This window comes from Biomphalaria glabrata, chromosome 3, assembly GCF_947242115.1.
Source record: "Biomphalaria glabrata chromosome 3, xgBioGlab47.1, whole genome shotgun sequence".
Taxonomy (NCBI): domain Eukaryota; kingdom Metazoa; phylum Mollusca; class Gastropoda; family Planorbidae; genus Biomphalaria; species Biomphalaria glabrata.
This window is the reverse complement of record NC_074713.1, coordinates 2,421,429-2,437,625: the sequence shown is the minus strand read 5'-3', so window position 1 is coordinate 2,437,625 and position 16,197 is coordinate 2,421,429. Positions and strand designations below refer to the sequence as shown.

At 35.8% G+C, this 16,197-nt stretch overlaps 1 protein-coding gene across 3 annotated transcripts in view; it reads right to left on the bottom strand.

Annotated features, from left to right (window-relative positions):
• Positions 1-386: 386 nt before the first annotated feature.
• Positions 387-16,197, bottom strand: part of LOC106054228 (adenosine 3'-phospho 5'-phosphosulfate transporter 1-like) — a 34,279-nt gene continuing 18,468 nt past the window's right edge. For 2 of the 3 annotated variants that reach the window (XM_056024371.1, XM_056024372.1), the window contains exons 2-5: positions 6,921-7,126; positions 5,792-6,225; positions 3,847-4,080; positions 387-2,829 (exon numbers count right to left, since the gene is read on the bottom strand). In XM_056024371.1, coding sequence (XP_055880346.1) covers positions 2,392-2,829; positions 3,847-4,080; positions 5,792-6,225; positions 6,921-7,116 — 1,302 coding nt within the window. In that variant the 5' untranslated portion in view covers positions 7,117-7,126 and the 3' untranslated portion in view covers positions 387-2,391. Of the gene's footprint in view, positions 2,830-3,846; positions 4,081-5,791; positions 6,226-6,920; positions 7,127-8,009; positions 8,084-16,197 lie in introns of those variants that run through there. The other variant, XM_013210006.2, reaches the window with a different exon arrangement.

Here is a 16,197-nt window from a genome sequence, read left to right as displayed (position 1 = left end):
TGAGCTGATAGAAGGTCAAGAAACGATGAGCTGATAGAAGGTCAAGAAAAGATGAGCTGATAGAAGGTCAAGAAACGATGAGCTGATAGAAGGTCAAGAAAAGATGAGCTGATAGAAGGTCAAGAAAAGATGAGTTGTTAGAGCAAATCTCAAGTTGGATAAAGACTTTTGACTTCCTTTCTCAATACCTCTCAAATAGAAGTCAAAGCAACGTAGTCCTGTCGCATTCATTAGATTTGAAATACAAAGCATTTAATCTGATTTCTCCTTGTATAAATCTACACGACACAAGTCACAATTTTCAGTGGAGGTATAAATTGAATTATTCCAATATTATAAATAGACCTACTAATCAGAAAACGTATACCCCCACAAATAAACACGTGAAAAAAAAAAAAAGGATTTTAGGACTTGTTAAATAGAAAATATAAAAGTGTTTTAAAAAAAAACATTAAAATACCTTCATTAAAAGAATAACAACAAAAAATGTATAAATATTGTACACCTTTGTAAAATAAAATATGGTCATAAATGTTAGTGAAGTTGAAATACATAAGCGTATATCATATTCCTAGTTCACTGTGTTTATCCAGGCTAAGATAGTGAAACACAAAGTTAGAGACTGAAATGAAGTAAAAACACAAACATAAGAATATCACAAGTTGAATACATTTTTTGTTACTTGACTAGTACATTTGTTAGCTCATATTAGGGCTATACAACGGGGCTGTCACAGTGGCACACAAAATGAAACATAATTGGGGAATAGGTTTTGTTATAAATGATTTGAGAAAAAAAAATATCTCTTTACCTCTTATCTGGTGAACCAGTTCAACCAAGATAGACATACATATTAAATTCTATATTGAGAAATAGTTCCACAGAAGCAAGAAATTTACTTAATCAAGACATCATTCAGCCTTTGCGCACAGAACACTGTTCTTATTGCACCTTCTTGGACTAACATATATATATATATAATAAACTCAGTTCAGAAATAAAAAAAGATTTTTGCACTAACCAGGAAAATGAATGACTGAACATTGTGAGACCTAGTCAACACACAGATATAACAGAATATTTTCATAGAATGAATGTCTGTAATAAAAGAGGTAACTGATCTTGATTTTTCACAATGACTTTTTAAATACAAAAGTACCTCTTAAGTATGTTTAAATAATAGTCCAGACTGTTAAAGATTTAAATTTGAAACATTTGGGTCACACATTCAGCTCATTCATTATGTCTATACCACAAATGCACACAAAGACACACAGATAACATACATACATATACCACATACCACATCTACTCACAAACATATATAGTTAACATACATACATATAAATATACCCACAAGTATTCACAAAAAATAATGCAGCAATCTATTTTTCTAAGATCAAAACTGCCAACAGTGACGTGTCATTAATTCTGAGGACCTCAAGGTGTTAAAAGAATGTTGAGACTTAATGAAAGTAATTCTAACAATGTCCTCCACTTCAGCAGTAGCAGTAACTTTTAGAAACTAATGTAATTGTCCTTAACGAAAATAACTGAAGAAATAAAAGAAATTTATAATGGCAACTAAATACTCTAAATGAACATAATTAGCAAAACAAAACTTAACGCCTATTTCTATTTTTAGGTTTCGTTCTTTGAGTAATTATTTTTTATTTGATAAATTTCTTTCTATAATGCTTATTTCTATTTTTAGTTTTCGTTCTTTGAGTAATTATTTTTTATTTGATACATTTCTTTCTATAATGGTTTTTCTTTCTGTTTTTGTTACCATCAAAATGCTTTAGTCCCAGTGTTATCATCTTTAATTCAGTTTCTATTAACTAAAGCAGCACAGTCTAACCTCCCTTGTTCTTTTTTGAAGTAACGTCTGTATATATATAAGATAAGTAAAAAAGAACGCCATTAAGTTTACCAGGTGATAGAGAGATCTTGCCAAGGTTCTGGGATTCAAATTCCCATTGGACCAAAGCTGACAAAAGTAGGCAAGTAATATACAGATTAGGGCAACTAAATTGATTAGAAAATACATACAATAATTTAATCATTACAGAAATAGCCACATCAATAGTGGAGTTCGAAAAAAAAACAACAACATTCTTCATTGCATTAAAAAAACAGATGAGTCTAAATGTGTTGTGTAAAAAAAAAAGCAATGCTAGCAAAATACTTAAATTAACTAAAGTCCATTTTCACATGGCTTAGCCTATGCAAGTTCTTCCTTCTAAATAATTCATTATATCTTCCTGTAGATACAACTGACAGTTCAGTGAATGTCTTTATACAAATATGTATAAGATATGATATAAAGTATGAACAAATGTTAAAAGCTCTATATCTTAAAATTCTAATTTAGCTCATTTAATGCCAGCGTCATGCTTTCGGACTTCCAGCATTGCTGGAGGCTGCTAATGCTTTCTTCATAGCCCTCTGCCGTTGACTGATATAGATCTTTAAGAAAAGTGCAATAAATAGAATTATAATACCCAGCATGCCTATAAACGTGACAGGATGACCGTATATAAGACACGACAACATGATGGCAAAACCCTGGCGAACAGTCATTATGATTACAAATACTACGGCACCGTACTGTGAAATGGTGTAAAATATAAACAGCTGGCCACTGGCTGAGCAGATACTCAGAATCACAGCATCCCAAACAAATTCTGGGTGTCTGACCATGAACGCTGCAGAATCGATGAAGCCCCCTTGTTCGATGAGCGACACGCTGGTCAGGAGACAGGAGAACATGTTGACCCCTGCCATCATCTGAATGCTGGACATCTTATAGTGAGTGAATAGTTCACCCTAAAACAAATTCAAAGATAACAATTAAATTAAAGGATATAAAAAAAAACACACTTTTAGAAGCATTAAATCACCATCACCATTTTATAATCCTTGACTAACAGTATTTGGGTACTGTGGGGGTGTCTGACAAAAACCGTTTGGTGCAACCGAACAAGGGAGTTAAGAGTTAAAATTCCGACTTGAGCCGAACGCCTAAAGGCAGCCCAAAACCTTCTCCCAGATACACCCCCTCCCCTACGTGTACAAGAGATTGGACCAGAGTGCACCAAGAATTATTAATCATGAAAGATGCACTGTACAAAAGCCGTTCAAAGAAGAAATTATGTTAATCCTTCTGGTCAGGAGACATTGCATATAAGTGTATCAATATGCATTCCTTGTTCCATATGCTAGGACTAATTTGTACAAATGCTCCTTCTTCCCCAGTGCTATTAGAGCATGGAATGCCTGAGTCAGCCTGGAAAAGCCAACTACTTGGCAGAATTTAAGTCATTGATTAACATGCATGACTAGATTGAACTAGGGACATGCATAGGACATAATTATGTTCTTTTTTGAAGTAAAGCCTGTATCTTATAATATAAGAAGAAAGACAGGTCCACTTCACATAACCACTTAATGCTATACATCCCACCCACTGCACCCAGATATATGTTGCATAATTGTAAAGTAAGTAAAGTTCCCCTTTCAGACCATGCAATCTATAGGGCAGATGATGTTAAGGTCATCTGTTTCTCTGGCCAACGGTTAAAAAGCAGGGTTTCAGCTAGCCAGCACAACGGCCAACTGCCTTTACTTTCCCCAACTAGAGTCAGGTACCCATTAGAGTTGTGTGGTCTCAAGGGCGCCCTGAAAATACAAAAGTTAAAAATCCCAGTCTTCACCGAGATTCAAACCCAGGACCCCAGGTTCGGAAACCAAGCACTTAACCACTCAGAGCCACTGTGCCCCCCCCCCTTGTGCCCCAGTCATTGTGTACAGGTAAAAGTCTCCAACTAGATGTAACTTACTCACCTGCCAGTTTGAGGTAAAGCTGTCAAATAGCATGTAGCCTATCAACATTATAAGGCCTGAGGTTGTGGTCACTGTGTCCTTATGCTTAGTCACATCCCCGCTGGTCAGGAGAAACAAGGAAAGTCCAACAGAAATCATCACAGCCGTGAGGTACTCATGGAACTGGTAAGTTTTCTTAGAGACAATTTTTCCCATCAGCATAACAGGGACAACCTTGGAAGCTTTAGCTAATACCTGAAATCAAAGGGAAATTACTGCAAGTCAAACAAGAAAAACATAAAAAAAACAAAACAAAGATTATATTGAGCGTACTCGTATCAATTAGTTTGGATTAGTCATGTAATTAAATTTGTAATAGATCTAGACTAACAATAAAAAAGCATTTATAAAAATAAAAAAAAAAGGATAGGGGAAAGAATGACCTGAATTTGAACTCATGGATCAAGCCTTCAATGGCTTTTCAAGACACCACTGTAACCATTCTGCTAGTGGAGAGCTTATGAACATGGAAGATTGTATAGTTATCTATAGTTTCTATTTCATGTTTGTGCTCACTGAGACTCAGAAGCAACTTATAAAGGGGACTAATTCAGTTTATACCACCACTTCAGTCAATTACAATTTCTTTGCAATACCAAACAAAATAATTTATTAACAATAGTTAATTAACTAATTGGCTCATTTTAAAAAATTGATTCTTGTGTTATCAGGTAAAAGAAATAATTGTGCAAAATTTCAGCTTGATCCGAGATTGGGTGTGGAAGAAATAACATGTACAAACTTTTGACCAGACAGACACAGAGTGAGTTCATATAAGCTTTGCAAAAAAAGGGAAAAAAACACCACCACATCATAACCTCTGTTCCTTTTATGCTTTATCCATGCACAAAGGTTGCCAGACATCAATAATTGGATACCATTTTCCCCAGTTATAAACCCAGGTATGATTAAAACCTTGGTTCCATAGAAATGAAGGCACAGTGCTGTTCTTGCATAAAATATTTTTTTTGTTTGTTTTAAAAGTAATGAGAATGAGGACAAAGATGCCATCTTGAATTTTAAGCTGACCCATTTATATTCTGTTCTGTCGGATAGTTATATAGATGACCAAAAATACCATTGATTGAATGGCTGCCTGGTCGAGTGGTATGCGCACTGGACTGTCCTTCAGATGGTCTCAATGGTCCTGGATTCATACCCAGTCCACTGCCATTTCATGTGATTATTGTTCCATGAAGCATTTATTTCATTGGATTGAGTTTGAAGATATTCTACTCTAAAAGAATTGTTTACAACACTGTGTTTCTTCAGTGTGTTGATATAGAGCAGCGGTTCTCAACCGTTTAGTCTCTGCGACCCCTTTTTACAATCCCCCACTCTGCCGCGACCCCCCCCCCCGCACACACACAGCAATAGAAGAGTAGATAATAACTATCCATTTTTTGGAGGGTCCTGGCGACCCCTGGCAAATCGCCAATCGACCCCAAAAGGGGTCGCGACCCACAGGTTGATAACCCATGATATAGAGGCACTTCTGAACCTGCAGCTGTTACGCTACTTTGAGAGAAATCAATTCTTATTGATAGTTAGAACAAAATATCTCTCAAGTAAAGTACATGACACAGGATTCCCTAAAACAAATATATTTCTTTGCACTAGACATGTGCATTGGTTTAAAATTTCATAAACTATTTCAAGCTCAAAAAAACAATCACACTTTTAAATGAATTTAGAAATGATGTAAAATATAAATCATGTATGCTAAATATAATCGTAAGATTCCATTAATTTAATCATGATTAAACACACACACAATGGTTTGCGTCACTGGCTTTCGGACAATATGGTCTTACCTGAGTTGGAAAGCTGACAAACTTTAAAGCTTCCATTAATTTAGTCGTAAACAATGGTTTGCGTCACTGGCTTTGCGACAATATGGTCTTACCTGAGTTGGAAAGCTGACAAACTTTAAAGCCTCGTACTGGCACCAGGAAGACATGATGTTAGAGAAAGAGCTAAACGAATACTTGTAGAGAGGGGCAGTGTGCGGCGGCTGAGCTTGTAGCATGATGACTATCAGCGCCATGATAAATGCCAGAATCCTGTTGATGAAGACCAGGAACTGGGAGTCTTTAAAGTATTCACCATCCTCTTCCGTTCCAAACTTTATAGTCATAATCCTTTCCTGCAGGACACCCCAGGTTAAATAGGAGATCTGAAGTCCGGCAAAACACACCATCAGGCGCATGGCTTGTTTGGAAAATGACTCATCATTCTTTGAGGATGCAGAGGAGGACTTGAGCCCTCCTTCCTCTAAACTAACATGCTGCTCTTTACCAAATACACAAAGGACTAGAAAATTTTGAATGCATCCTGGACCTAAACAAGAAAAATAGATGTCAATTTTTGTAACTTTTGCAAATTTTGTTTCAGACTCTAAAAGATGAGGTTACTCATACTGTAAACATAGGTTTATAATTTCAATGATTTAAAAAAAAACTTGACAATAAATCTCTTTTGGCAAAATTTCTAGAAAAAAAAATGTATCAGGGGTCTCAGTAGGTTACAGATTACCTGTACAGTTAAAAAAAGGTTTGACTTTGATGTGAATTTTTAAACCAGACGATGCAGTAACAAAGGACTTCGTGTTAGGGTTAGAACAATGAATTTCTTTAGGCTTTAGGTAAAATTTCTAGAAAAAAAATGTATCAGGGGTCTCAGTACGTTACAAATTACCTGTATAGTTAAACATAACTTTATGATCTTGATGTGAATTTTTTTAACCTGACAATGCAGGCATTTAGTTCAAGCAAACTTCTATGTGGGAAAATAAAAGAGGGACTGATCAGGTCCTGAGTGACACTTAGTACCGGTAGGTTGGAAGAAGAGATGGACATTACATTTCAGACAAGAAGAAAGCCGCAGGATGTCATAATACCAAAAAAAAAAAAAAAGAGAAAAAATAAACTTCCCAAAATTGAGACTGAAATGTTTATGCAGGATCATCAATGGATGGACACAGACACAGTTAAAAGTCCAACCAAAAAGTTTATTTGAAGTCTAATTGATCTTACCTGCTATTTCATTGTATTTGATTTTCTTCAAGTGTTTGATTAGAAGGAAGCCAGGAACAAAGATAGTGGCGTAGCCCAACAGGTTCAGTGCCAGACGAAACAGCCAAAAATCTTTCCATTCTGCAGGCTCAGGCTCTTGACCTGCTTGACCTAGGACCAGGCCAAACATAATACTCACCAGGGTGAGTAACCTCATCTTTTAGAGTCTGAAACAAAATTTGCAAAAGTTACATGTCATCAAGTTTGTAACTGCCATCTAGAAGAATTAAAGTTACAGAACATATTTTACATGTTTCTTTTACTTCCACATACTGAAAACAAAAGTTTAAAAAATGATAATGTAAACCTTAAAGAAATAAATGCCATTAAAGCATGGAACGGGTTGCCTGAATCAGCCAGGAGAACCAATGACTTAGCAGAGCTAAAGTCTCTAATTAGCCTGCATGAATAGATTAACTCATGAATACATGCAGGACATAATTATATTCTGTTTGGAAGGAATGTATGTAATTTATAAGATAAGATAGGACAATGTAACTGCCTTGATCAAAGTGAATGTTCTTTTATTCAATTTGAAATGGTTTTAGTTTTTACCAAATGTTAAAGTATAATGATAGCTTTAAGAAACGAACTTTAAAGTAACCTACTCCTTTATATTTCCCTTCATTGACCATTACACAGTTCTGAGTACACTTATCATGACATATGATAGATATTAGGTTATCTTATAAATTACAGAAGTTACATCAAAAGTGAAGTCCTTCTCGTATCTCTGTGTCCATCTAGTCATGCATGTTAATCAACGACTTACTATCTGCCAAGTCGTTTGTTTTCTTGGCTGATTCAGGCAACCTGTTCCATGCTCTAATAGCGCTAGGGAAGAAGGAGAACTTGTACTAGTTTGTCCTAGCACATGGAATAAGAAATAATGCCTTAGATACTGAAACAAAACAAACCAATCGAAATGTTCATGTCCTTAAGTAATCTATCTAGGCCTAGAGATCTATGAGTCCAAATGTAAAACGATAGAGAGCAACATTTTCATCTTCTGCTTTCTAGTTTGTGTATTTCAAAAAATATAGTTTGTACCTGAACTGTACTGTAAGTTGTCTCCACTTGCCTATATTCTGGACCACATTTACAATTTACAAAAGCTTGTACGTTAAAAAAAAAGTCTGTCTCCACTTGCCTATATTCTGGTCCACATTTATAATTTACAAAAGCTTGTACGTTAAAAAAAAAGTCTGTCTCCACTTGCCTATATTCTGGTCCACATTTATAATTTACAAAAGCTTATACGTTAAAAAAGTCTGTCTCCACTTGCCTATATTCTGGTCCACATTTATAATTTACAAAAGCTTGTACGTTACAAAAAATCTGTCTCCACTTGCCTATATTCTGGTCCACATTCACAATAATTTACTAAAGCTTGTACATTTAAAAAAAAAAATTAAACGACTATGTTCAACGGAGAAGGCCAGTCATACATTATCTTGTCATGAGCATCGATTTTATCCGAGAAGAAGAATATTAAAATTTAAAAACTCATTAAACATCCATTCCCCCTTTTAGGTTTAAATTATTTCCTATTGATTGAAAAGGTGACAGCCCCGCCCCCCCCCCCCTCACAATATATTTCACCCCACCGTGTGTCACGTGATCAATATACTACCAGGACCCCCCCCCCTCTCCCACACACAACTTTCCCAATTGTACAACTTATACAGTTATTCAAATAGACCGACGTGCACCAAGTTTTACAATGAGAACTCCCTACGTCTGGGTTTTTTGGCGCGTGCCTAGAGGAAGATGTACTGGGCGGGAAACAATATTTGTTCCACGTGTCCATTTCAGGGTGATACTAATCTAGGTCGACTGTGTAACTGCCCACTGTTTACGACCAAATTAGTTTCAAAACAAGTGACCCAGATCTATTCAAAAAGTCCCTTGGCCATACCTTTCACGGTACCATCAGCAGTAACCGGCTGTGTGATGCGGGCGTATTTCACAATTCCCAAGTCATCTTTAAAAAAAACAAAACAATTCTGCTGTTTTAGTACCCTGCCCAGGTTTAGTGTGCAGACACTGTAGTTCGTATAGAGTATAGTAGTCGGTCACGTTCATGGAGCCCAATATGTTTGTAAGGGCCGTATACTTTGTTGAAAAGAGTAAAATACTAGTTTGTTTGTTTTGTTTGTTTTACATGTTTCGGATGTTCATTCAGAGTTGAAGATAGTTTACTTCCTAGTCCAAACCTCCCGCAGGACGACGGGGGATGGGATCGGGCAGGATTTGAACCTTCGACCATCGATAAATCCGAACGACAGTCCAGCGCGCAAACCGCACGACCAGGAAGCCATTTGTGGTGGAGACAGTACGATGTGTTGCATACTGTTGAATGGCCAAACATTAAACACCTAGGGTCAAACGTAGCAAGAGAAGGAGGATCCACAAAGAGATAAAAACCCGCCTAAGCTGGGCATTTTCCGTCATGAGCTAGCTGTGGAAAATCTGGGGAAGAGTAAGATCAGCTTCCAGGTCAAATTAAAACTGTAGTGGCCTCCATACGCTTGTGAAAGTTGGACACTGAACCCTGAGGCTGAAAGAATCCAAGCCTTTGAGGGTAAACGCTACAGAAAAATCCTGGGTGTCAGATACCAGGAAAAGAAAACAAAGGAGTTTGTATTTTTACAACTCAACACTCTGGCTGGCAAAAAGGAAGAACACCTCAATACTGTGAAGAGACGAAAGCCGAGCTGGTTTGGTCATAGTGTAAGACATGACTCACTGTCAAAAATCATTCTTCAAGGCACAGTGGAGGGAGCACGACGAAAAGGTCGTCCAAAGAAAAACTGGCTGGACAACGTCAAAGAATAGACCGGCCTCTCTCTTGTTGTCCTGCTAAGGACAGCTGCTGACCGGGAAAAGTGTGGGAGATTTGGTTACGCAAACTGTCACATCACCCCTATGAGAGAAAGAGAGAGAGAAGGAGAGAAAAAGAGAGAGAAGGAGAGAAAAAGAGAGAGAAGGAGAGAAAGAGAGAGAGAAGGAGAGATAGAGAGAAGGAGAGAAAGAGAGAAAGAGAGAGAGAGAGAAGGAGAGAAAGAGTCAGAAAAGGAAAGAAAGAGTCAGAAAAGGAGAAATGTGGCTTCGGTTAAAAAAAAAATCGAGCTTGTGGAAACACTAGCGCGACATGACACATTGACAACAGAAACTCCGCACTATGTAATAGTACCCGACAACTCGTGACTTTGGTCACGAAATATTGCTCAGTGACATTCCAGCACTACAGAAGACAGTATCATATTACACGTCAGAAATCAAGCACAGCCAATATTATAAATGAACTCAAAATGTCTTCGCCTGAACTCCCATGCCAAGCAGACGTGAACCTTACATATCATTTAAAATCACGTTCACGGTTCCGTACACGACTTCTGATTGGCGCATTTACACGAATGAACTATGGGCTATGGGGGAATCAAGACTCGCTGACAATTTCGAATGGAATCGATTCCGATTGCGTCAATCTTGCACAAAATTCTATTGTGATTTGATAATAAGGCTGAAAAAAAAATCATTTGAAAAAAAGTTTTGACGCAAATAAAAAAAAATAGTTTTGAAAGATTTTCTAAAAAAAAAAAAAACAACAACAACAAACAACTAACTTTAAATGCTTTCGTGGTTCCTCTTGAGAATAACTGACACTACTTAATGAGAAACTAGCCTAGCAGTCCCTGAGCCAAGTGAAACACCTTAGGAAAGCTTTGGGTTACATCATTTTTCCTTCAACGTTCTTTGTTGAAGTTTGACGATGAGAGAAGATAACTCCAGTTTATCTGAGAGAAGATAACTCCACTTTATCTGATTAGAAAATAAAACTCCAGTTTATGATTAGAAAATAAAACTCCAGTTTATGATTAGAAAATAAAACTCCAGTTTATGATTAGAAAATAAAACTCCAGTTTATGATTAGAAAATAAAACTCCAGTTTATGATTAGAAAATGAAACTCCAGTTTATGTGAGAAGATAACTCCAGTTTATAAGAGAAGATAACTCCAGTTTATAAGAGAAGATAACTCCAGTTTGTGTGAGAAGATAACTCCAGTTTATAAGAGAAGATAACTCCAGTTTGTGTGAGATGATAACTCCAGTTTGTGTGAGTAGATAACTCCAGTTTATGAGAGAAGATAACTCCAGTTTGTGTGAGAAGATAACTCCAGTTTGTGTGAGAAGATAACTCCAGTTTATGTGAGAAGATAACTCCAGTTTGTGTGAGAAGATAACTCCAGTTTATGTGAGAAGATAACTCCAGTTTGTGTGAGAAGATAACTCCAGTTTGTGTGAGAAGATAACTCCAGTGTATGAATAGAAAAGATAACTCCAGTTTATTTGAGAGAAGATAACTCTAGTTCATTAGAAAAGATAACTCCAGTTTGTGTGAGAAGATAACCCCAGTTTATGTGAGAAGACAACTCCAGTTTGTGTGAAAAGATAACTTCAGTGTATAATCAGAAAAAATAATTCCAGTTGATCTGAGAGAAAATAACTCCAGTTTATAAATCTTAGCTTTGAACCCTACATAGGCGTCTATCTTGGCGAATAAAGAAAGAGTCAATCGAGGATTTGAAACAGGTCAGTGACAGGCTTAAAGCATACTCGACACACAGGTTGACAAGTTAACAGCCCCTGGGTCCACCATTTGACATTCATCGATGTTTTTATTACGCCCTAGTAAGTTGTTTCTTTTCTAGCTAGGCCACACTGACTGCTGAAACATGTAAGAACTAGATTCGTAAGCAGAGTATAATCTTTGGTTATAGATCCCTTGCCCTGGGGTATTACGGTATAATGCAATATATATATATATATATATATATATATATATATATATATATATATATATATATATATATATATATATATATATCTTCTTACCTATCAGGTCAGACGTTAAAGGAATATACCACCCCTTTATATTTAGCTGAACAGACTAGAACAACATTATTGATTGCCTAGTATTGCGACGATGTATTCTATTATCTAGTATTGTACATTTACCTCCCCTTTAAATAGCAGACGACGATGTATTCTATTATCTAGTGTTGTACATTTACTTCCCTTTAAATAGCAGACGACATGTATTCTATTATCTAGTATTGTACATTTACCTCCCTTTTAATAGCGGACATGTATTCTCTAGTATTGTATATCCCTTTAAATAGCAAACGATATGGATTGTATGACATAGTATTCATGTATTTACCTCCCTTTATAATAGCAGACGACATGTATTGTGTTGGACCCGTTTGTGTCCCTTTCACGTATTGTCTATACCTCACCCTCCTCAGAAACAACTGTCGTTTTTTTTCTACAGAGTCTAGTTGTGTCATCTAAGCGAGTTGTTGTCAGTGTCTGAAAACCAACCTAAATATATATAAACGTATCGACTCTTAGCAGCCCCCCTTTCTCAAGCCCTAAAGGAATCGATACCATATGTGGAGTTTTTTTTGGTGGTACATAAATATGTTTGATGTTGAATGTAATGTAAACATACACGTGACAGGTTTACCACTAATTCTCATTGGAGTAGGAAAACACAGCAAAACAATGCTTCAATGTAAAAGATAATAGGCGAAACAATGCTTCAATGTAAAAGATAATAGGCGAATCAATGTTATAATGAAAAAGATAATAAGCGAAATACTTTTTCCAATGTCAAATGAAACTAGATTTAGATCTCTATGGCAGCTAGAGAAAAAAATCTTATAATTCAAACAGATCTCTATTGTCATTTATAAATGTTAACTTTCTTATCAGCCAAACTGATGTCTCATTTTCTGAACAATGTCAAGTAACACATTATAGCATTAACCTTGACTAGACTAGAGCAACAAATAATGGAAGAAATTTTAGTCATTCTTAGTACATTGTAACACTGTCATCAGACGTACTGCATGGAATCATGGGCTTACAAATTGGTCAATTAAATAATTAATTATGAATTAGTAATTAACGTAATTCTCTCTGGATAAAAATGACTGCTGTTCATTTCATTTCCTCTGAATTAGCCTACATATATCTATAAGTTATAAGTGTTTCTGACAAGGTATTGAACTATATGCATATTTGTCAATGTTGTAAATCTTAACTTACACATATTACAGTTTTTCCATTAAAAAGTTATTAATGTGACGGCGTTGTGGTCCATAAACTGTCCCGAACCCAAAATGTCAATTTTAGCCTTACAAAATTTAAGTAACAGAATACATTCATATTTTTAAAAGGACAACAACTTCAGTTATAGTAGGACATGTAACTACTAACATTTAGAATGCTGATGTGAGTGAAGTCAAGAGTAATAATGCAGGGAGTATAAACTGAAGATGTTTAGCGCAACTACCGAACGGTCCATTCTAGTAAATAGCCGTTACAGTTTACACACACACACACACACACACAAAATATAGAACTACTCTGTTCATGTTGATAGTTAAAACATTTTGGGAAAAACAAAAATTAAGCCCCATGTTATTACAGAATCAGTACTAGCTCTATCTTATCGTGTTAACATTGAGCTTTATTTCACGTGGCTGCTGGTGACCTGACTAGAAAGTACGTTGAAGTAAATATTTCCAACACACCCCACTCCCCAATGAAGCATGTCACAATTTCTAAACCATATTTTCTATAACATGCCACAATTTCCAAACCATATTTTCTACAACATATCACTATTTCCAAACCATATTTTCTATAGCGTGTCATAATTTCCAAACTATATTTTCTATAGCATTTCACAATTTCCAAACCATATTTTCTACAACATATCACCATTTCCAAACCATATTTTCTATAGCATTTCACAATTTCAAAACCATATTTTCTGTAACATGTCACAATTTCTAAACCATATTTTCTATAGCATGTCACAATTTCTAAACCATATTTTCTGTAACATGTCACAATTTCTAAACCATATTTTCTGTAACATGTCACAATTTCTAAACCATATTTTCTGTAACATGTCACAATTTCTAAACCATATTTTCTGTAACATGTCACAATTTCCAAACCATATTTTTTATAGCATGTCACATTTTCCAAACCATATTTTCTATAGCATGTCACTATTTCCAAACCATATTTTCTATAGCATGTCACTATTTCCAAATCATATTTTCTATAGCATGTCACTATTTCCAAACCATATTTTCTATAGCATGTCACTATTTCCAAGCCATATTTTCTATAACATGTCACTATTTCCAAACCATATTTTCTATAGCATGTCACAATTTCCAAACCATATTTTCTATAGCATTTCACAATTTCCAAACCATATTTTCTGTAACATGTCACAATTTCCAAACCATATTTTCTATAGCATGTCACAATTTCTAAACCATATTTTCTGTAACATGTCACAATTTCTAAACCATATTTTCTGTAACATGTCACAATTTCTAAACCATATTTTCTGTAACATGTCACAATTTCTAAACCATATTTTCTGTAACATGTCACAATTTCCAAACCATATTTTTTATAGCATGTCACAATTTCCAAACCATATTTTCTATAGCATGTCACTATTTCCAAACCATATTTTCTATAGCATGTCACTATTTCCAAATCATATTTTCTATAGCATGTCACTATTTCCAAACCATATTTTCTATAGCATGTCACTATTTCCAAGCCATATTTTCTATAACATGTCACTATTTCCAAACCATATTTTCTATAGCATGTCACAATTTCCAAACCATATTTTCTATAGCATTTCACAATTTCCAAACCATATTTTCTGTAACATGTCACAATTTCCAAACCATATTTTCTATAGCATGTCACAATTTCTAAACCATATTTTCTATAGCATTTCACAATTTCCAAACCATATTTTCTATAGCATGTCACAATTTCTAAACCATATTTTCTATAGCATTTCACAATTTCCAAACCATATTTTCTATAGCATTTCACAATTTCTAAACCATATTTTCTATAGCATTTCACAATTTCTAAACCAAATTTTCTATAGCATGCCACAATTTCCAAACCATATTTTCTATAGCATTTCACTATTTCCAAACCATATTTTCTATAACATGTCACTATTTCCAAACCATATTTTCTATAGCATTTCACAATTTCTAAACCATATTTTCTATAACATGTCACTATTTCCAAACCATATTTTCTATAGCACGTCACAATTTCCAAACCATATTTTCTATAGCACGTCACAATTTCCAAACCATATTTTCTATAGCATGTCACTATTTCCAAACCATATTTTCTATAGCATTTCACAATTTGCAAACCATATTTTCTATAGCATGTCACAATTTCCAAACCATATTTTCTATAGCACGTCACAATTTCCAAACCATATTTTCTGTAACATGTCACAATTTCCAAACCATATTTTCTATGTCATGTCACAATTTCCAAACCATATTTTCTACCATGTCTCGACTATGTACTTCTGACTTATGTCCAACACTTATTAAAAAAAATAATTTCAATCATCGCGATGGAAAACAACAGGCACGCCTGTGTAGGACTCAGGTCGGTCAACCGTGGAATCAAAGATCTACCTGTCACGAATCTCAAGGAGAGTCCACGCCGCTGTATAACACAAGACTGTACTTCTCAAGGAGAGTCCACGCCGCTGTATAACACAAGACTGTACTTCTCAAGTGGAGTCCACGCCGCTGTATAACACAAGACTGTACTTCTCAAGGAGAGTCCACGCCGCTGTATAACACAAGACTGTACTTCTCAAGTGGAGTCCACGCCGCTGTATAACACAAGACTGTACTTCTCAAGGAGAGTCCACGCCGCTGTATAACACAAGACTGTACTTCTCAAGTGGAGTCCACGTCGCTGTATAACACAAGACTGTACTTCTCAAGTGGAGTCCACGCCGCTGTATAACACAAGACTGTACTTCTCAAGGAGAGTCCACGCCGCTGTATAACACAAGACTGTACTTCTCAAGGAGAGTCCACGCCGCTGTATAACACAAGACTGTACTTCTCAAGTGGAGTCCACGCCGCTGTATAACACAAGACTGTACTTCTCAAGGAGAGTCCACGCCGCTGTATAACACAAGACTGTACTTCTCAAGTGGAGTCCACGCCGCTGTATAACACAAGACTGTACTTCTCAAGGAGAGTCCACGCCGCTGTATAACACAAGACTGTACTTCTCAAGGAGAGTCCACGCCGCTGTATAACACAAGACTGTACTTCTCAAGGAGAGTCC